At 54.1% G+C, this 22,164-nt stretch overlaps 1 protein-coding gene across 6 annotated transcripts in view; it reads right to left on the reverse strand.

Moving 5' to 3' along the window:
- Positions 1–22,164, reverse strand: part of SPSB1 (splA/ryanodine receptor domain and SOCS box containing 1) — a 69,409-nt gene that overhangs the window by 5,473 nt on the left and 41,772 nt on the right. For 5 of the 6 annotated variants that reach the window (XM_077891308.1, XM_077891306.1, XM_077891305.1 and 2 more), the window contains exon 2: positions 6,251–7,091. In XM_077891308.1, the coding sequence (XP_077747434.1) occupies positions 6,251–6,944 (694 nt within the window). In that variant the 5' untranslated portion in view covers positions 6,945–7,091. Of the gene's footprint in view, positions 1–6,250; positions 7,092–10,993; positions 11,163–22,164 lie in introns of those variants that run through there. The other variant, XM_077891304.1, reaches the window with a different exon arrangement.

Consider the following 22,164-nt stretch of genomic DNA (forward strand, 5'->3'; position numbering starts at 1 on the left):
AATGTCATGACCCCAGCAGCAGCTCCAGTTAGTGGAGCACAAATCGTGTGCCTGGTGGGGACTGTGCCCCCCACAATCTACAGATGGGGAAGTGACCTGGGGAGTAGAGAGCCAAGGGCTAATATGTGGATATGCACCCAGATCTAGCCAATTCCATAGTCTGGCTCTCTCTTTGCCAACATGACGAGGAAGCTCCTGATAGCCCCTTGTGCTTTACCCCAAGGGACAAGGACCTATGGCTACCTCCTTCCACCCCCACTGAAAGCAGCTGTGTGAGATGAGGGAGCTTCCTCTGCCTGGCCATCTCTGGACCACACTGAAAAATCCCGGTACGGAGGGGTAGTGAACCCAGGAGGGATGTGTCTTTCAGACATACCAGATCTGCCTGGATGAGTTGCAGGAGCAGCAACTAACAGATGCAGTGATGCATCTTGAGCCAAAAACATGACCAGCCATGCAAGCAGCCCATGGTGGGTCTGTTCTTGGGGGCCACAAGTACAAAAACAGGTCATTTCCCCCCTGGATCTTATAGGGGACAAACGATGATGCACAGGGCCATGGTCTGATTGTTTCTTAAAGGCTGGGCAGAGACCAGGAGTACACTGGCCACAGAAGTGGATGTGGTACCGGGCCATGGAAGATATCGGTCTTGATTTCAGTTGGTCACTAATAGATCCAAGAAGGTCTCCCTACCTCAACACTTTTGATGGGGGACTGCAGGCTCTGTATCCAGCTCCATCCACAAAGCCAGGTACCCACCGAAGTTCCACCGAAGAAGTTTCCAAACAGGGAAGGGAAGAGTTTATTTGATAACCTGTACGAGGGGCCTCAGCCACTAGGCCCACCTCCAGGAAGCTGAGGCGCTCGTCCTAAACTTTACATCGTTTATATGAATGGGGTGTGAAGGGCACGGAGTTCAGCACAGAAACTGGGAAGTAAATCAGGTGCTATTTATGGAAAGTTGAGGAACTGGATGGGTATATGCAGGAACTTCCACATTTTTCAGAGAAATGATTACCTGGTGGCCTATCTGAACATGCATGGCCTGGCATGCCCGCCTGCGCCTCTCCCACAGTTCTCAGAGCGACTACACCTGACTCATGCCTCCAGGGCCTGGTGCTGTGCTAGTTCACGGGCTCAGGGTATGAACTTTGGGTCTGCGAGGTGGAGGACAGAGATCTCATGTCAGGAAGTGCCCCTGGTCCAGCCATGTTCACATTCACACCCATCGCTTTCACCTTCCTAAGACTGGCCTCATGCTTACTCCTACGAGTAGCTCACAGTGAAAATGCCCCGTGAAATGGATTCTAGAAAGTGTTGGGTGGAGGACGGGCATCTCAGGATATGTGTGCATTTCCCCTCCACATCAAGCAGTTCTTATGAAAAAGAAGCAAGACCCCAACCCCTTGTACTTGGCAACCAGGGAAGGATACTTGACACAGTGAGCCTAGAACAGCCTCTTCTCTCCTAAGTGGGATCTTTTCCCCAGAAGGAAGCCCTTGGAGGTTGGGGTGACTAGGAGGTTCTCTGGAGCCCAGCTGGAATGGAGGTGCAGGGGGGAGCCACCATCAGGTGAGGCGCCCCAGGAGGGCATCTAGGGAGGCCAGGAGGACACCTGGAAGAGGTCACCAAGTGGAAAGTTTCTTGAGGAAAAGAGCTGAGCCCTCTCAGAACCCAGAATCCTGAAAATCCTCACCATACTCTTCTGGGAGCAGTAAAAGGGAGAATTTGAAAAATGGAGGAATGTAGAAAAAAGGATTCCTCAGTGGGAGACACAGTCACAAGCTGTGGGGGCAGGGAGGACCCAGGGGGACAGGGACTTTCCCTTGGGTGACAGCCAGTCTGCGGCTTGCAAGTAGGTCTTTTCTTTCTGTGCTTCTAGGGAGGGGCACAGGCAGGCCTGGAGGCCCAGCTGGGCCCTGTCTCCCCCTTACAAAGGTCATCTCCACCCCTTCACCCCAGGAAAGAGGAAGGTGACACCACAGCTCCTCTGGCTGTGGCTTCAGCCCCAGAAGGTCTCAAGGCTGGAGGAATCAGAACTAGTGGCCTGTGGTCAGAGCTGGCTGGGGACGGTGGGGGCGGCCGCACAGGGACACATTGATCACTCTGTGCCTTTGCTCTGGGCCCTGCCCCAGCAGGGGCAGCAACTCTGCTGGGGAGGGTGTGCCTAGGACACCAGGGAAGGGCCCCCCACTTAGCAACTCTGGCTGACAAGCTCTGCAAACTGCTACTCCCTGCTGAGGTCGGGACCTGGTGTCCGGGGTGGAGTGGGGTGGGGAAGGACGGTATAGAGGTCGTCCCAGACATCCCAGGGAGCGCTGACAGGTCAGATGGCCTCCGAGGCTGTGACCCTGGGAAGAGGTACCTAGCCAGCCCTGGCCAGACTCTGCCTGTCACACTCTGCTCCCCCGGGTGGGCCACAGATCTGGTCTTGCCATGACATTCCTCCTCCTCAGCTGCCTCAGAAGGTAAAGGAAACCCTCCTGAGCAGAAGACTTAGGTCCCCTTCGACCTCACCCAACAAATACCCTATCTGAGGGCCGTCTCGCCTTCCCTTCAGGGGGTGGCATGGGGGTCTCAGGGGGAATGATCTAGAGTCCCTGTCTCCACATCTATAATGAGGGGGATAGTGTCCTCTCTTCTAAATTCAGAACTCTCTGGATCCTCGGAATGTGACCCTCTTGGAAACAGCATCTTTGCAGATGTCATCACTTAAGGTAAGGTCATGCCAGAGAAGGGTGGGCCCTGAATCCAATGGCTGGTGTCCCCAAAAGATAAAGGCAGACCCAGGAGGTCATGTGGCAATGGAGGCGGAGATGGAGTCAGGCATCCACAAGTGAGGACTGCTTTCAACCAGCAGAAGCAGGAGGGAGGCCTGGGGAGGATTCCCCTCAGAGCCTTCAGAAGGGACCAACCTGTCGCCATCTTGACTTTGGACACCTGGCCTCTGGAACAGTGAGGGAATGCATTCTGCGGGTGGTCATCTGTTCCGGCAGCCCCAGGAATCAAACACACCATCCTTTCTGTCCGTCTGTAAACCCACTGCTCTGTCAGGCTTCTGACCCCACCCAACCCTGAAGACTTCTGTCAAGGCCACCAAAGATGGCCTTGATGTCAAAGCTGATGGACAATTCTCAGCCAGCACAGCACTTGACCTGGCATCACCTTGTCCTTCTGGAAGTCCTCTTTTCATGTGTTGTCCAGGCCACTCCTCTCCCCTTGAGCCCCACAGCCACTCTGTCTCCTCTCCCCTTCAACCGCCCTATCCTGAAATACAGACGTGGCCCAGCGCTCAGCCTCAGCCCTGCCCCCTCACTCCCTGGGTGATCTCATCAGGAGGCTCGGCCTTAAACCGCCCAGCCGTGGGTGACTGCCCCAGTGACCTCGATCCAGATTTGTAGAGCTACCGAGATGTGTGGAGTGAGAGTCTCAAACTTAACTCCCCTACCCTGGCCCAAGCCCTAGTCAGGCCACCTCTCCCCTGGATGACTGTCATGGTTCCTCCCCAGCCTCCCAGTGGCCACTCTCGCTCCCACCATTCATTTTGAGGCAGTAGCCAGAGCGATCCCATAAACGGGGCCCATTTATGCCCGACCAGGACTGGAAGAGACATTGAGAAGGCAAGGGAACACTCTGGTGTTGTCTGGCATCGAAACCAGTGGCCAAGGAATTCATGGAATGGATCACAGCTGCAGACTAACAGGCACAACTTTCTACCCAGATCTTTTCCTTCCTCCTTTAAATTTCACTGACTCTCGGGACACCTGGGTGGCTCAGTGATTGAGCGTCTGCCTTTGGCTCAGGTTGTGATCCCGGGGTCCTGGGATCAAGTCCCACATCAGGCTCCCCACAGGGAGCCTACTTCTCCCTCTGCCTCTCTCTCTGTGTCTCTCATGAATAAATACATAAAAATCTTAAAAAAAACTTTTTTCCTTGACTCTCCCTTGAGGGAGGCAGATTTGAGGCTTACCCTCCTGTCTCCTGGTTTGCCTGTCTCTCAAGTAAATCCTTTTCTTGCTGCATCCCGGTGATGGTCTGTGCTGCCCAGCGGGAAGGCAGACTTGGCTTGGGCTACAGCATGACATTTCTGGGGGGTGGAGGGTCCTCATCATCAACCAAGAGAATCCAAGTTGGGCTCAAGCCATTTGGCACTTGGGAGTCTCCATCCCAGACTCAGTTCATAGATGCAAATGTCTGCAACTCATTCCCAGGCCCGTTCCCTGCTCTGCTCCCCTCAACCTCCCCTCTATGTTTTCCCCAACAAGAAAATTTATAAAAGCATCCAACCTCCCATCGGATGCAGAGCTGACAGGGCATCTATTTCCAAGATGCGCATTTGGGCCTCCAGGGCCATCCTAGCAGAACCTTTGCCGAGCTTTGCTCTGACTAAGCAGAGGAATGATGCTGGTCGAATGTGCCCTGACTTGTCAGGTGAACAGGCCAGTCGCCTCCAGGCCGCTCGGGGCTCTGTGCTCTGTGTCAGAGCTGGCTATGTGAACGGAGAAGCCCAGTCAACTCCAACGCTGATGGACCTATTCCTGGAGGGGACAGGGGCTGCCCTGCTCTTGTCTCGACCAACGGTCTCAGTGACCTGGCAATGACACAGGGAGCCCAGTTGTTCGTTCATCTGTCTGTCTGCACAGAATGGGCATTACACTGACTAGGGCTGTGGTCACTCCTCTGTCAGGGCCAGGGCTCCTGAGATCCTAGTCCTGGGCAGGATGTGCCTAGTTCTCCCAAGGCCTGCCCACCCCAGCCTAGGGCAGATTTGGCTGTGGACTTTCTACTACCATCACCTGGGGTGAGAGACTCACAGAACTTGCTCTGCTGGTTCTTTAGATGATGAGGTTTGAGGTTATTTACTTGGGGAGGCTACCTGCCTCTGCCAGGAGTCCCATGACCTAGGGGTACTAGGCTGCACAGGTGAGGTTATTGCCATCACCCAGCCAAAGCCAGAGGCAAGAAGAGAGGGAAGGGGGGGGGGGGGCGTGGACGCTTCCAAAGAGAAGAGTTTAAGAGTTCCCTCTGCCTTATGTCCCTGGATATTTTCTCTGATATCTTCCAAGGCTGAAGTAGGGAAGAGCCATGGGAGAAGCTGAAATTCTGGAGGCTTCCAAGACCAGAGTAAGCATCTGTGCTTCTGACCCCAGCAGGGCCTTCCCTGAATGCTCACGTGGCCTATGGGGTGCCAGGTCAGACCTGCCTCATAGGGATGGTCAACACAGGGCTGGGCTGGGCAAAGCTTTCTGCACCTTTTTTCAGGCTGGGCTCTGCAGATGGTAGAAAGGACCCAAGAAAGAGTAAGGGTCAAACATGGGGATAGATAGTTTTGGAAGCCTAGGACCTCCTGCCACCATGGGGTCCCAGCCCCGAAGCCAAACAGCCCTCCACCTCCTACACTAGGATAGTATCACCACATGGCTATTTTCACATGTGGTCTGAGAAAGGCCACTCCCTTTCCCAAAGGAAAGGGTGGAAATCACTGCTGATTCAGCCTGTTTCTAATCTACACACTCTTCTCCAAGGCCTCCTGACGTCATGACTGAACAAGCCAGGGGACTGTGGTCTAAAGGAGCCAACTCAGAAGCCTCCAGCACCAGAAGAGACTCTAAACCTGTCTAATGAACAAGAGAGGCTATTGGCTTTCATTTATGTAAGAGATCCTCGTACCCTCAAAACTGCAAATCCAAGCCCAATAATATGCTGGCTACTGTATGAGAATTTGGTCAACAACAGATCAAAATTAGAGGTAGATCAACCAGAAAGAAAGAGCAACTACCCATGCATCTATCCATCCATCCAGCCACCCACCCACCCATCCATCCCTTCATCTATCCATCCATACTCCCTTATCTATCCATCTATCCATCCATCCCTTTATCCATCTATCCCCCATCCAACCATCCATCCATCCATTCACTCATTCTCTATCCATTCATCCATCCATCCATCCCTCCATCTACTCAACCATTCTTCTATCCTACCATCCACTCATTCATCCATCCACCCATCCATCCATCCATCCGTCCATCCATTCATGAGGTGCTTGCTATCAGGTAATCTGGCAGATTCCAGCTAGAATTCTTCATTTAAGCAGAAGCAGGCAAGAATAGCCTCTGAGGATCCGAATATGCTGGGATATCTACTTAAAGACGTTTTAGTTTCAATGACTGTAAACTTTTGATCAGGAGCAGCCAGGACCCCAGGAGGTCCGAGAACACTGCCACATTGGACAGCACAGGACACTTACGGTCAAGTCCATTCAAGTAGCGCATGCGGATCTCACAGTGGCCCCAGACGGCGCTCACTACAGGATATAGTTTTTTGCCCTTGAGTCCTCGAAAAGCCACTCCCATGTACTGTCCGTCCACAATGAAGCTCAGAGTCCCGTCATCCATGTCCAGGGCCACGAGGAAGGAGTCGGGGACAATAAATGTCTCATCCGGCTCCAAAAAGGCCGGGTATGTTTTGCTTGGTTGGTTTTTGCCATCATGATAGAGCCGGTTGCGCCCCAAGTCCCAGCCCCAAGACTCATGGTTGTTCCCCACGAGGGTTGTATACCCGACAGAGTGCAGGGGGGCATCCGCTGTCGCCACTCCAACCACAGCGTGTGTGCCCCGCTGCCTCATGGCCCACGTGATCTGCCAAACATGCAGCCCACGCGTGTACCCAACTTTGCCCCTGATGGCATCTGTACTCTGGGCCACCGGATGCCGGTGAAAGATTAGCTTGTCGTCCTCCTTCACAAAGACATTGAGCGATCGGTCATTGTTATTCCATGAGTGGAGCAGCTGGATGTCGTAGGACACGGGGGGCATGTCTAGCAGCAGGTCCAGGCGGGTGGGCTTGCAGTAGTCCAGGCCCTGGAGCTCCTGCTTCAGGGGCCGGTACGTGGGGTCCCTCATGTCCACGGTCTTGATCCCTCCAGTGACCTTCTGACCCATGTTTGCCTTTGGTTTCACCTCTGCACTGAGTCCCAAAGCAAACTCATCAATCGTGGGGCCTTCCGTCTGGTTTTCCAATGAAGCCCAGATCAGTCCTAAGGAAGGTTGGTAGGCGGCCTCTGGGGACTGTAGGGCCCTCCGTGGTGCCTGATGGAAGGAAAGAGAAACAGGCTGGATGAGCAGGAGGTGCGGGAAGAAGGGGAATACAGTAATTAGGAGTATGAGGCTGCCCATGCAGGCACGTCCCAGCTACCTGATGCAAGGCAGGCCGCAGCCATGGCTCTGTCGCCACAGCCACACCGCCAGGAAGGCGACAGGCTGTCCAGCTGCAGTCGGCAGGGAGAGGTGGGCTGAGGGGCCAGCCACCACGCTCAGTGGTGTTGGCTGTACGGCACTCACCTAACCCTAACCCCAGTTTCTCAGAGCAGAAGGCCCAGTTGGCATGGATGTTGCATCAGCCCCAAGGCAATGGGTGTCCTCCTGGGTCAAAGCAAGGGGAAGCTGATTTCCCTTGCCTGCAGTCTGGAGGGAAGGTGAAGCCATAACATACAACAGAAGTGGCCAGACCTCGTTTCCCAGCCCCTCTTCTCTTCTAGCACCGCTGCTTCCAAGGGTTCATGCCAGGGAAGGGGACCCTGGTGTAGGTAGAAAGCTCACTTGAGGGCTTGCATGGCACTCAGCTGGAAGGCCTCGGGGTCTCCTGGCTTGCGGTTCCCTGAAGCCACAGGGAACTCCCCAGCCAGCTCTGTGACCCTCCTGGGCCAGGGGTACCAGTGATACTCTTCCCGTGGCCCCTGGGCTGTCCCCTGATCAGGTGAGGACAGAGCTCTCACCCTCCTCCCTCAGGTGGTTCTGAACAACACTAAGAGGACCCCCACTTGTCCCTACCTGTACCCTTTAACCAGCAGCTGTTACTTGGCCCCTCGGGTGCCAACAGCCCATCTTGCGGGGAAGTCAGACCTCTGGACCCCTCGTTCCCACTCTGACTTCACCATCCCGTGGCTCCTCGAGGGAGGTCAGGGCCATGGGACTGGAGGAGAGATCTCACTCCATCTGTCCCGGTGTCTCCGCTGGCAGTGCCAGGAGAGTTACCTCCAAGGACGAGGGTCTGAAATGTGGGGCTGATCGACCACCCCCACCACACCTGTCCCGGTGTCCGGCCTTGGGTGAGGAAAAAGAATAGGTCATTTGGTTTCCGTTTTCTTCCCCGCAAGATTCTATTTATTTATTCATGAGACACACACACACACACACACACACACACACACACACACAGAGAGAGAGAGAGAGAGAGAGAGAGAGAGAGGCAGAGACACAGGCAGAGGGAGAAGCAGGCTCCCTGTGGGGAGCTCAATGCAGGACTTGATCCCTGGACCCCAGGATCACAACCTGAGCCAAACTGAGCCACACAGGTATGCCTTTCTCAAAGGTTTTAAAAGAAACTCTTGAGATCGTTCCTAGGAGCACTCAGGTGTCTTAGGTGAAGAGGGTACAAAGGAATCTGCTGGGGGTTACTGCGGGACTCCCCTCTGTGGGTGGCAGGGAAGAGCACCTGCTGGGAGATGAGGGCCGCCGGTGGTGCAAGGGAATCCGGGAGAGAAGCTCCCAGCGGGGCCAGGAGGAGGGAAGGGATCTGCAGTGGGCTTGCTGTCTCTTGTGGTCGGTCTCCCAGCCGACCCTGAGCCGCCTCCCGCCCCCGGGACCACATCTTCAGGGCAGCCAGGCCTCTGGGAGGCTGGCTCTCGGGCAAGATAAGTGTCCCTATGTGGGAGCACTTGGATGCACCCCTCCCTGCCCCCTCATTGACCACATCCAGCTTCTCACCCTCCCCTTTCTGCTGTGGAATGGAAGGCTCACTCACTCCCTGAGGCATGGTCATTTTTTCAGAGACTCATAGTGTCAAATGTATGCAAAGCTGGTATAGAGCAGAGGTGTCCGACTGCAGCTAGAGGACCATCCCGGTTCTGGAAAGTTCTATGGAGATCGTGACCTTAGTCCTGGATCCCCCAGGACAATACCAATTTCAAGCCTTCAGGCTCATTGACTCCTGAGAACCATCAATACTTTCAGGACTTGCCTGTGGCCCTGCGGGGACATCCCGTGGCTTTGGCACCTGCTTGTCTGGCTGTATGGGGGTGGAGAGATCTGGGGTTTAGGGGGTGCAAACATGGTCCTTGTAACTACAGACTGGGAGCCGCCTGGCTGCAGCCTCCCCAGACTCCATTCGAGTATCTTCCTGAGCTGGTCTGGGGCAGTTCTTAAAGTCAGAAGCACCCATATCCATCTCTGCCAGGACACCTCACTCTGGCCGGTGCCCTGCGACCTCTCAGTGCAGGAGGACCCTGTGGGGACCCAGGTCAGCCCTCTGGAGGACAGGGAGGGAGCTCTCAGGCCCCTGAGCTGAGACCTGTACACTTATAACTCCTACCTCAGCTAGACCAGGGATCGGAAACTTCCCGTGTACAGGGCTAGACGGCAAATGTTTTAGGCTTTGTGGCCAGGCAGCCTCAGCGGAACCACCCAACTCTGCCTTGTGGTGTGAAAGCAGCCACAGACAGAGCATAAATAAACGAGCATGGCCGGGTTCCAATAAAGCTTTATTTATAAGAATAGGCTGCTCCCCAGTCAGCCAACCATTGAGCTAGACAAGGGGCCGGGCACGTCATCTCCTCCGATGACAGAGCACTGCAGAAGGCAGGGGATGGAGGTGGGAAGGAATCTGATGGCTGCGAGGTCAGTCCAGCCTCGGAAGGAGCCGTCAGAAAAGACGGCATAACATCCCGGTGGCACCTCGGCTGTCTGTTGAGGCCAGTTCCGCAAGCTCTCCCCGCTCCACGGCCCCCTGGCCAGTCCATTGACATGGCCCTTGCGCTAAGCTCCCGCCCTCTTGGGCCATGACCCAGGGGACTGTCCAAGAGGTGGGGTCCTTCTGTCCCTGGACCACCTGACCTGGAGTAGCGGGAGCCCCTGGGAGGAAGGGGCGCAGGTAAAAGTGTCTGCAGCAGTGCGGGTGGCTCCCACGCAAGGGCACCCAGAGCCTCACCAGGGGGCACGGGCCACCCACTCTGCTGCTTCTGGGCCATCCTGCTGCAGTCACCCCAAGTGGGCAACCACCATAGCAACCCAGGCCACTCTTACCTTGTCTGTCACCTGCCTCTTCCCACCCTGCATCCACGCTACAGTCAGAGCCGACACTTTCTTCTCGTAGACCTCCTGCTGTCCATACCTGGCCACCTCCTTGCCATGCAAGGCCATTGAGGTGGTCCAGCTGCCCCTCCTTCCTTCTATTTTTAAATGTGGCCGCAGAGATCTGCCCTTCTGTGGGTCTCCTGGAGCCCTGCCAGCCCCTTCTTGGGGAGAGCTGTAGGGTGCCCCCCCACCCCGGCCCCCGACCAGACGCCTCCCCAATCGCACCTCCCTACTTTGTTCTCCTCCACCAGCACTGCTCCTGAGGACAGGGATGGCTCTGCTGCTGCTGCCGCCACCACCCATCAGCCACACTCAGCCACACACAAGCTCAGAGCAGCAGCGGCTGCGGTGTCGGGGCTACTGGGCAGGAGGGAGTGAAGTCCCGACAGTGCCAGGCTGCGGCTCCTTCACTCCCTCTGCGGGAGTTCCTGTTCAGAAAGCTCACGCACACAGTAGCCTCGGGGTCCCCAAGGCCACACCTGCCTGCCCTACTCAGGGCCGTCCCAAGCCAGCCCTCAAGACAAATTCCTGGTGTACACCTGTCCCGCGCTGCCAACCTCTGATTGCCCAGGTAATAGCTTGCTCCCCGCTGCCCTCAGCCCCTGGTGCTTCCCAAGGCCCAAGGCACACCTGGAGCAGGGGTGGGAGGGGCGACCTGAGGCTCCAGGATGGGGGCAGGGTGGAGATTTTTGGACTGAGTGGGTGGATTGTTACCCTCCTCAGCAGCACAGATGCAGCAGGATGGGTGTCTCAAGGAAGAGTAAGAGTGCATTGTGTACACACACACACACACACACACACCTGTGTGCACATAGGCACTGAAATGGAAGCAAAGTAAAATATGTTCAAAGGAGCTCTACCTGGAGGACAATTCTTCTTGCATGTTACATGGAGTCGACAAGTCATTCTGGGTTGGGAGCTCTTAGTGGCATTTTTCTACAGGTAAAAGTAGATTAAAGTCTCCAAAGGGCCCAAGGAGAAAAATAACCATACAAGGATGGTTCGGAAAGTGCACAAGAGAAAGGACACTCTACACAACTGTCAGAGAGTGTGAAGTCATAACACAGAAGCACGCCTGATTGGGGGTCAAGTTCTAGAGCCAGTGAGGTCGTGGGGCTCAGTGTGGTCAAAGTCACCCCATACGGTTCCAGAAATGCCATATGAACAGCTTCCTCACTGGGAAGGGCAGGCAAGCTGCCCCCTGCCCCCCACCGCACTGCCACAGGCATCTCCCTTGTCAGTTGGGCCACGTGGTTGTTGAGGAGTGGCTGGGCGGGGGTCACCAGGATTGAGTGTGCCCCTGAGGCTCCACTCTTCACGCTCCACTTCCCTCTGCTCCTCTGCTCCGCCGGGTCCACCAACCTCCCCCCACCCCCCTCCCAGGCCCAGCACAGCACTGGCCCCAGTCCCCAGGGGGACAGAGAAGAGGACCTGCCCCCAACATCAAAGCCAAGCTCGAGGTTGTGTCTGTCTCAAGCACTGGGGGGCTGGGAGTGGGCAGCGGAGGAGCACCCAGTGCAGGGGACGCAGGAACCACAGCCACCGGGCAGGGATACCTGTACTTCATACACTGGCTTTGTGAGCTGACCTGTTTTACCCTCAAGAGGGACACAGAGAGACATGAGCAAACACACCTTAGAAGCTTTAAGATGTTGCATTTACTTACAATCTCATGGATAATTTAAAAGCTCTGGGACTAGGGGTGGGGGGGTTGGGGGTGGGAGCACAGAGAAAGGGTGTTTGCTGTCAGGCCAGATGCCACTAAGGCCTATGGTCTGACCTGTGGGGGGGACCCCTTCCCCTCTCTCAACAACCCCCATCTCTCCCTCACTAACGCTACATATGCATCATCTTCGATGGGTCAAGTCAGTTCATGGTTCATTGCACAAGGGGATGCCTCCCCAACCCTCCAATGGGCAAAAGCATCCCTCCTACTATCCCTTGCAGCTGCCATGGGCTGGGTGACCTGTGCCTCCAGGACTCATCCTGTCCATAAAGGAATTCCAGGTGGACCCCTGGATTCTAAGCAGACAAGTTTCCAAAGCCTCCGGCTCCCACTGCTGCTACAGAGAGCCAAATTAAGGTGGTCTCAGTCCAGGATCAGGGACCAAGGCTCCTGTCACAAATGCCCGCTTTGGAGAGAGTTTGCTCGGGCCACAGCTCTCCATAGGGAGGAACACTAGAACCTCACAAACTATCTTTCCTTTCGTTTCTCAGGCCCCTCCGGGTATGCTCTTCTGTGCCGTCAGATGGCAGGGAGGCCAGATCTGGAATTGGTAGCTGTGCAAGGAAGGATGCCCAGAACTACATACGGATCCCTATGGGGTGAGAGGAGCCAGAAGCATCCTCATGGTGCACTGCTGGGGCGGGGGGGTGTCTGTGACCTGGGCCAGGGCTCCATCTTAACCCCAGGTCTTTAGTGATCTAAGGCAGCAATTCTTTCTCAAGGGGAAGGGAAAAGACACAGCAAATCTGTGTCTCCCGGGCACACATGGCAGGAGAACGGTGCCATGTTCTCACTCTACGGGTCAGAGTGAAGGGATGCTGGCAGACTGCCATCAGTGAGAGGGGACAGGGAACCATGTGGGATGCACAGGGTTAAAAAGGTTGGGAAGGAACTGGAGAGAATGTGGGGGAAAGTCACTCACACACAGGTGTGGGGGTGTGTCCAAGACATGCCACAGAGCAACCCCCATCCAGGTGTAAAACGCCCAGCAGTCCCCCAGCAGGTGCTCTTCCAGGGTCGTGTCTATGAAACCCAGGAGCTCTGCACAGGGACGCGCTCCCTGCCCTACGACCACACAGCCCTGAGAAGGAGACAGCCCCTCGGACTGCTGGCTTATAAATGTAACGTGATGCTCTTACATTTTAAAAAGTAAATTGGAGAACAATACACAGAACATGATCCCATTTCTGTAAGAACAGAATTTAAGAAGATTCTATCTGTGCACATTTATCTGTTTGTAGACATGGAGAAAGGGCTAAATGAATAAACATCAAACCTTTCACAATGGTTAACCCTGGTGGGGGGGTGGTGAGAGGGAAGATTTGTTCACTTTGAACGGTTTGGTTTTTTTTTTATGAGGCTCCACACCCAGCGTGGAACCCAATGCAGGGCTTGAACTCACTACCCTGAGATCAAGACCTGAGCTGAGATCAAGAGTCAGACGCTTAACCACGGAGCCACACAGGGGCCCCAACTTTGAACGTTTTTTGAATTGAAATTTTTTTAAACGCAAGTGTTACTTTGGTAATGAAATGATTTATAAGCGTGCGAAAAAAGAATAAAGGCTGGAGAAATACTGACAGTACACTTCCATCAACAAGTGGTTCCCAAAGCAATTCCTAGAGGCTCTCCACTCGTGTCACTTCGTCTAAAGCAAGCACAGGATAAATGTTTGATTTACGCAGGAAGATACACAGGAAGGATCCAGAGTCAGCAGAAGGGCTTTTAAAATAAAGGGTAGGGAGGGATCCCTGGGTGCGGCCCTGGGGCCATCCCAAAGAGGGACGTTATTCCTACAACTATTTCCCCCAAGACTTCCAACTGCACTGCTTCCAATTGGCAATTTTAATTTGCCCAGTAAAACCAGGGTAGCTACTAGTCTCCACTGGCCCCAAACAAGAACAGAACTGCTCTGTCCCGACTCCTGAGACCCATGGCGGCTGCACCCTTGTTCTGTGCTCAGTGAAGGCCAGGTGAGGAAGGAGCACCTCAGCGGGCAGAGACTGGGGAGGGACAAGAATTTCAACCCTTGGCTCCCCGAGCTCAGCACCTGGCCGCAACAATATACTGTCCCTTGGCTTAAAGCCACGCCTCTGCAGTTCCACTTTCCAAAAAAAAAAAAAAAAAGCACTTTGGAGTCAACTGGCCCCAGAGCCCACCTCCACTAAAAACTACTCCTCTGTCTTGTTTAAGGACAAGTCTGTTGAATGGGCATTAGTCTCTGACGGAGACACATCCAAGGGGACCAGTGACAAATGCACGGGGTGGGGAGTGAGGGGAGGGCACACACTCACCTCCCTTTTAGCTCAAACCCCCTCAGCGTGTCCGATTGACCCCAGAACAGTAAAACCATTGTTTTGACCCAAGACGGGGAAAGAATGAAATTCAGGATGTGGAACAAGGTGACCTATTTATAAAGCCTCCTTTCACCTGAAGATCAAATAAACTCCCTCCCTCCGCCTCCCCACCTCACACATCGGTGGTTGCAAGCCCAGAATTTTGCAAGAGAAGCATGCCCAGGAGCGGTCTGTTATTAGATCAGAATACAACCTCTGCAGCCTGGCTGAGTGGCTGCCCGGCTCTGCCTGCTAATTAGGGTGTCGTGCTCCTGTGAGCCAGGACTCGGAACCCTCTTGGTGGGGGAGCAGGCGCGGGGTGTCCGCCATGAGAGCCCGGCCACGAAGCCCCTGGCACGGGTGTCACCACCAGCAGGACAAGGCCATGCGGTTACAGTCCCCTGCCCCAACCCATCTGCCCGCTTGAGGAGAGATGCCTGGGAGCACCCAGGACAGCTGTGTGCTTCTCAAACAGGGATATAAAAGTAAGTCTCCCTTAGAACCACCAACAAAAAGTATTGGTCCCTTCTGGAAAGTTCTGACAAGTGATTTTGGAGAGAAAATCCTGCACGGTCCAGAGCTCTAGCCTCTGACCTCAAAAGACCAAGAATGCACCTGCTGTAAACACCTACAGAAGGACCCAAATTACTCACGGCACTTTCAGAAAGGGTGCAGATCAGTTGAACCTTGCCCCTGGGAAATTGGCATTACATTCATACAGAGACTAAAAATTAAAATAAAGAGTCACGACTGCAGCCTGAGGCAAGGTTGTGACGGCAGCAGCCTGTGCTTAGTTCGGATGAGAAGCCTTGTTCTTGGAGGGACCTCAGTGACACACAGTGACACATGGGGACCTGACCAAAAGTTTACAGGGAGCTGCAGATGAGCCTACACTGGGGGCTGGGCGTCCATCAAACTGGGCCTGGCTGGTACCCCAGAGACAGGGAGCAGGAGGGCAGGGCGGAGAGCTACACTCGGCCAGCTCCACAGGGACAGCCCACAGGAGCCCAGGGGAAAGGCCGGGGTACACAGGGCTAAGGGGCAGAAACCTGCCACCCCCAGGAGGATCTGGGGGCCTCAGTGGTGAAGCCTACCCTCCCTGACACAAGTGCCCGGAGGAGCCTCCGCAGGAAATAAGGGTTCTCTCAGGAGCCCTGGCATACTTCTAAGATACCAGTTGGCCTGCTCACCCCAGAGCCTGCGGGCCTGGAGCGATACCCCTGCCACCTGCCCCCATCAGGGAGGCCCCAGGAACAGAAGTCTGACCAAGCCCAGGCTTTAGGGCCTGGAAGCCTGAATGGGAGCAGGTGACACTCTCGCCTCCTCTGATGGGATTTGCCAGCTGGGAAAGGCCTCCTCTGGAGGGGTCCCTTGAGACTCGGTGGGCTGGCTGCCAGGGGAGTTAGAAGGCTGGTCTGCTCATCCTACCCTGCGACCCAGGTGATGCTCTCAAACCTCCTGGGGGCAGAAATGGTCGGGGGGAAGCAGCGCTCATCATTTCAATGTGGAGAAGCTAAAGTGCTCAACGTGGCATCGGGCACACACAGTAGGTACTTACTACATGTTGCATCCTGCCTTCTCCCGTTCCCTCTTAACACCAGGGGACATGGATGGAATCTTGAATGTCTAGTGCAAAAGAGCACTGAGCCAGGGGATACTAGGCCACTACCAGTTATGGCCTTAATGGGCAGTCCAAGGAGCCCAGTCCCACCCAGGGGGCATCTTGGGAGTGGCTTGATGTCACTTGATGTCCACCATACTGCCCGAAGGAGGTGAGGAGGCAGGAAGCCCCAGGTGGGGATGAAGAACTTCACAAAACTCCAAACTAAATAATGTGAATTTCTTAGGTCAGGACCAGGGACAGAAAGTCCCAAAACTTTTCTCCAGCAGGAGGTAGAGGCCGTAGGGATATTCTACGATGATGCTCATGATAGCTATGGTGAGCTCACCCTGAGCTATGATGATGCTCAGGGGTGGTTCTCAAAGTGGGGTCCCCGGATCAGGAGGTCAGCATCACCTGCTGGTGAAGCAAATGCTCGGGCCCCACCCCTGACCCACAGAACAGAAACTCTGTAGGTGGGGCCCAGTGGTCTGTGTTCAATGAGCCCTCTGCATGATTAGGAGGCTGCTGGTTCAAATGAATTACGGCTCAACATTTTGGACTCTTGAATCCATGTGAAATAAGAACTGCCAGGCTCGGATTTACAACACCATTTTTTAAAGAACTACTTGTTCTATCTTGATTTGAAATATTTCAAGTGTCATACATGCTCATAAGAAATCTCAATCCAGAAACGTATAAAGTGTAAATTAAAGTGTCCCCCTCCCACTGGGGGTAGGTTCACTAAGGGGAAAGGATCACACCCACATGCTACTCCCCAGTTGGCTTTTTCCAAGTCATAGTATATTAGCTCCTGTGTCAATTTTATGTGTTAGGAGCCATATGTTATTCCATCATCATAATCTGTCACTTGTCTCTAGAGATGAATGTGTAGGTTGCTTATAGTGATGGTCATGTGTGGGGTTAGGGATTTCTCCTTGGCAGGGTGGCCTGAGACCAGCTTCCTCTTACTAGTTCATGGCTACCTCTTCTCTCATCACTCTTGAAGTCTTGGACCTCAAGGCCCCACCCTACTGTCCATCTTTAGCAGAAGAAGATTAAATGTCAAAGGAACCTCCGACTGGGCTTCCTGGTGTTGGGACTGGCCATGGTACCTGGAAGGTGTTCAGATTTCTGCATAGCTAGCTGGTACAACTTCTTAACCCACAATGGCTCATGGACTTCCTCTTCTATGTTGCTGGACCTCCTCCTCCTCTCCTGTCAACCTGGGAAGTTCTGAACACCATCTGGGCTGCTATCTTGACAAGAGGGGCTCAGCAAATCCAAAGGCAGCAAATAAACCAATCCTGAACTTCCAGGCTGGCAGAAGGGTCCAGGTGCCATACCTCCATGGCAGCAGCTTGTCGCAGGGAGGACAAGGAAGGAAGTGGCCTCCCCAAGCTGAGACTTCTTGGGAATATTACACAGCCATCCAAGATGCTGGCTGGAAGGACCATTGTTCAAGGGGCAAGAAGAAAGGTCTGCGATTTCAGATGAAATGAAGATCACCAACTGTATCTGCCCAAAGAGTAAAATCTAGAACATACTATAGAGGCATGCATGGGAAAAGAGATGACAAGGAAGCCAGAAAACTGAAAACGTGGCTGTGTTTAGTGTGAATTTCCCTTTCTTTCATATTTCCTTACTGTTGTTTTATTATCGTTGCAAAAACATACATGGATGAACTCCCATGTCTGTCAGTAGACGAACAGGTAAACAAACTGTGGATTATACATACAATGATGGAACATTATTCAGGCATAAAGAAGCATAGAGGATTGACACAGGCTACAACATGGATGGACCTTAAATGAAATACTTGATGCTGGGTGAAAGCAGCCAGACATAATAAAAGATCGCATATGGCATGAGCCCACTGATATGATAAAGCCAGAAGAGTGACTCCATAGAGACACTATGCATGTTGGTGGTTGCCAGGGGCTGGGGAAGGTGGGGAGAAGTGAGAGTGACTGCTAAGGAGTTAGGGCCTCTTGTGGTGGGGGAATAAGAATGTTCTGGAACTAGTCAGAGAGTGGTTGCACAGTATCATGAATGTACTAAATGCCACTGAATTGTACTCTTGAAAACCGTTACGTGAATTTCACCTTGACAAACAAAAAAAGCACAAATGGATGACAGATGCCCACCTGTCCAAAGTGCACACGGCAGGAGGTGGGTGTGGAAGCGGCGAGGAAGGCCAGGAGCCGAGGAGGTCTGGCAGGTGGAAGGAGGCCTGTTCGCCAGGGTTACACACAGGGCCATGGCCAACAACATTCATATGTGGGGAGTAAGGAGCCTTCTAGAGCTGGGCTGCAGCTGCTCAGTGCTCTGCTCCCCACCACCCCCCTCTTTCCTCCAAAAGAAAAAGTGCAGAGCTGTGGTTTGGCAGACCCGCTGCCTGGACACAGCACCTGTAGATCGAGTTTCTCTGGAGGAATCTGGAGTGTGTGCCTGCATCTCTGTGCCTGTACCCAAAATGTGGTGTGGGGAGGGGTGACAACACATGCAGGAGCACCCTGCCCTGAAGATGAGGCTATGGAAGGACCCACGTCACAGTGATCACTGTCTGTGCTCTCCCCACTTGGGGAGCGAGGTGGGACAAGGAAAGCCTTGCTAGAATTCCCAGGCCCCTGCTTTTGCACAGAGCAAGTCAACACCCCAAGGCCACTCCAAATTGGCAGAGGTCCTACTTTGCGATACCAGGAAACCATTCTTGCAGCTCAGATCCTGCTCACTCCCTCTGTTTATGACGCTGGTGCCCGCCTGCCAGCTGCGATGCCACACCACAGGGCTTTGGCCCAGGCTGGGGCATGGTTTGACTGGACCTGTCACCACATGAAAACCTGTTCTCATGGGTTGAGTTTCTGTGTTCTCGTGAGGATTATTGCTCACAGACCTGGAAAGACCTAAGCCTCTTGGGCCAGGTGCCAACATCTCCCACCGACCCTCTGCGGCTGGACTCACTCATATAAAACATGGAAAGTTGGGCAAAAAACAACCACCCTTAAGGTCTATGTGCATACAGAGGTGTTACAAAATATCCAGGTTGCATACTCACCTGCTAGGCCCTGGGGGGCTAGGGGGCACCAGCTTCCCAAGACCCTTTCCTCGTTTCTTAGTCCCTGAGTACCTCAACTAAGTGGAAAATTCAAAAGTATGGGCTGCACATGGTTGGTGTTTAGGAAAGTAGGAGAGTGCCCCACCTATGCTGCCAGAGAGCATCTTCCCCCGGTGGAAAGTGCTAAGAATGGGCAAAATCAGCAGGACAGTCACCACAGAAGTGATCCAACCTGAGAGGTGGTCTATACATGTTCAGCTCATGAACATTTGGGAAACAGCCAAATCCAAGTAAGGTGCCTTAAGGTCAGAATTCATTTCAAAAATATTAGGCACCTACAATATACATAGTAGAAACCATTGCCTTTGTGGAGCTTAGTCTAGTGTGTGCGGGATGGATAGCAATCATTTGAATAACTCATGCAGGCTTCAAGGACAAAGGTTTTTATCTGTTGTGCTCACTGTGGCAGCTCCCATGCCTAGAACAGTGCCTGGGGCAGAGTAGGTGCTCAATAAATAAGTGTCGAATGAGTAAATATCTAATGCAGGGTCAAGTAATACAGGTCAAAGAAAAACAAGGCAGAGTAGTGAGGACAGAGCAAGGGATGGGAATAGGTGGTAAGGGAGGGTTTCTCTGATACTGTGATATATGGACAGAGATCTGGATGAATGAGGGGAGAAAGCATGAGCCTGCTTCAGAGGAAGAGCATTTTGGGCAGAGGGAACAGCTGGTGCAAAGGCCCTGAGGTGGAAGCATGCTTGATATGTCGAGAGAATAACAGAGGGGCCATATGGCTAGAGTCCAGGGAGGGGAGGCTGTGGAAGGAGGCAGGGTAAGAGCTCTGCAGATGGCAGCCACACAGGCCCTGTGAGCCAGAGTAGGGACTCTGGATTCTGTCTTCAGTGTGATGAGAAACCAGCAGAGGGCTTTGAGCAGGCAGGGGGCACAGTCTGACTTCTGCTCTAACAGGATCCTGTTAGGCTGTTGTGTTGAGAAGAGGTTGTTGGCAGCCAGAGTGGAGGCAGGGAGACCAGCTGAAGAGTCAATGCAAGGATGTTGCTTGAACTTGGGAGGGTGGTAGAAGCGGTAGGATCCAGAGCGTAACCAAAACGAATTATAACCCAATAGGTGACATTAGGCCTTGTCTAATGAAAGGGCTTGTTGGAGAAAGGGCTTGTTTAAAAAAGCTAGTGGTGAGTGAGGACACAGACTCAGAGCCTGGGAAGAGGGCGGCCTAACCTATGGACCCTCTTGTTACATCTGCCCCGATGGGGACAGCAGATATTGGTTATAAAACAGGAGGGCCATTCAACAGGTTCCCCTGAGCTCTGGTTCTATGCTTCCCATTTGTCACCTTCAGAGGTGAACACAAATCTTTAGCACACCTGACTGTCCTACTCCTTACTGTATGTAAATAAATTACCTCAGGTTTATACCCCAGTCTATGTGAGTTTGTTAGCTCTCTCTAAACTACATCCAAATTGGAAACACTGGGGGGAAAAAATCCAGTTCCCGAATCTACAAAATGTGGATGGACCACTATGACCCCAAGGGCCCAGATGGCCCCCTTGGGATCATCATCTGAGTAGCCCCAGTGCCTTCATCCAAGACTTCTTGGAACTGCAACAGGGTCAGTCAAGGGCAACTTGTTTACCAAGTGCCTACAAAGATGGAGAAGACACAAGCAGTCTGGAGTTGGGCCACTTGGGTTTAAGCTTCAGCTCCATGAGCTGGGAGACCTTGGGCAAGCTCTCGCCCTCCTCTGAGCCTTGCGTCCTCCACTGGAATGACAGGGGCATGACTGCTTGGCACCATGGCTTTGCTCTGAGGATCAAATGAGGAGCCCATAGAGAGCTTGGCACTTAATAAAGACCCAACACTGGTGATGCATTTGTAATTTAGGGGTTTGAGGAGAAGGGAGGGAGGGAGGGAGGGAAGCTGGGAGGGTTTCTTGGGAGAGCATCTCTGGTAGCTGTCCAGTGGTGGAATGCAGTCATAGAACAACCCCAAAGAACAGCCGCCTCAGGGTGTCCATGACTCAGCTCGGTGGCTGCCTCTGGCCATCTCAAGCTCATTAATGCAGGGAGAGGCTTCCTCAGGAAGCCCTCAGGTGCCAATGCCCCAAGGCCAGCAGTGGTTTTGCCTGCCTCTGCCGGACACTCCCTGGTGGCTCCCCAACGCGCCACCCCCCTGCTGCGCCTGCTCCAGGGCGTGGTGGCAGCTGTGGCTGTCCTGGGCTCTGCTGAGGCCCTGTGGCCGGAGGAGGCCGGGACACACACATCTGGAGAAGTTTCTTGGGGAAGCAACTTTGATCTGGGCTGAGTCTATCCTACATATCACATCTGAGAACACAAAAGGAAGAAAGGGGAAGTGGGGAAAAAGGGAAATTGGCCCAATATCCATTGAATGGGCTAGTGGGGCAGGGGGGCAATCAGGCCTCAGGGAGGAAGAAGCCAGAAAGGATGTGCTTGCTTCTCCAGCAAGCTTGTCTGAACAACTTTGGAGACGTGAGCCAGCCTAGGATCGGCCATCCGAGCCGAGCCAGGTCCCATGGGGCCCTGGGTCCCCGTGAGGGCTGCAGGTGCACCCCACAAGTGCACACCTCGACCGCCTTCAGAAAGGTACTTCCTCTGCAAGCTGGACTTGCGGTGAAGTACAGGTGGCAGCAGGTTACCTTCCCGGGGAGCCGGTGGGAGGGGGGGCAGAGGATGCGGCCCGCCCCCGCCAAGGTCACAGCCACAGGGAAGCTCAGACCTTAGACCCAGGTGTGGGGACCCTGTGCTACCCGCCCTGCTGTGGCTGGGCCCCCCAGGGACTGCCTTCCTGGCCAGGCAGCGAGTTTCCACAGCTGGAGGAGGACCACAGCTCCTCTCCCGCCGAACACTGGATGTGTCTAGGGCAGTCCCAAGTTTCCGTTCCCATATCAAGAGCGCCTCTTTTCTGCTGAGGCAGCAGGACCTGCCAACAAAACAAGCGGCCAGGACCCACGGTTTTCGTAACACAACGCCTTCCCTTGAAGCGCAGTGAATCACCGAGGTTTAATCGGATCGGCAGCTGGGCCGGTGGACGGCATCTGTGTGACGGGGCCCCGGCGCCCCCACCGCCTCTCCACCTCTCCTGGCCCCCAACTGCAAAACCAGACACGACCGCGGCCCTGCACGCGGAGCAGTCCAACTCCTTCCCCGAGGACACAGCTGCTTTCGGGGCCAGGGACCAGCTGGTTACACCTGCAGCTGGCGGGGAGTGCAGAGTCTCGGGCCTCCCCAGGTGATCTGCGCCCGGGCGGGGGGCTGAGGGAAGGCGGCAGAAGG

This window comes from Canis aureus, chromosome 3 (assembly GCF_053574225.1).
Source record: "Canis aureus isolate CA01 chromosome 3, VMU_Caureus_v.1.0, whole genome shotgun sequence".
Lineage (NCBI taxonomy): Eukaryota > Metazoa > Chordata > Mammalia > Carnivora > Canidae > Canis > Canis aureus.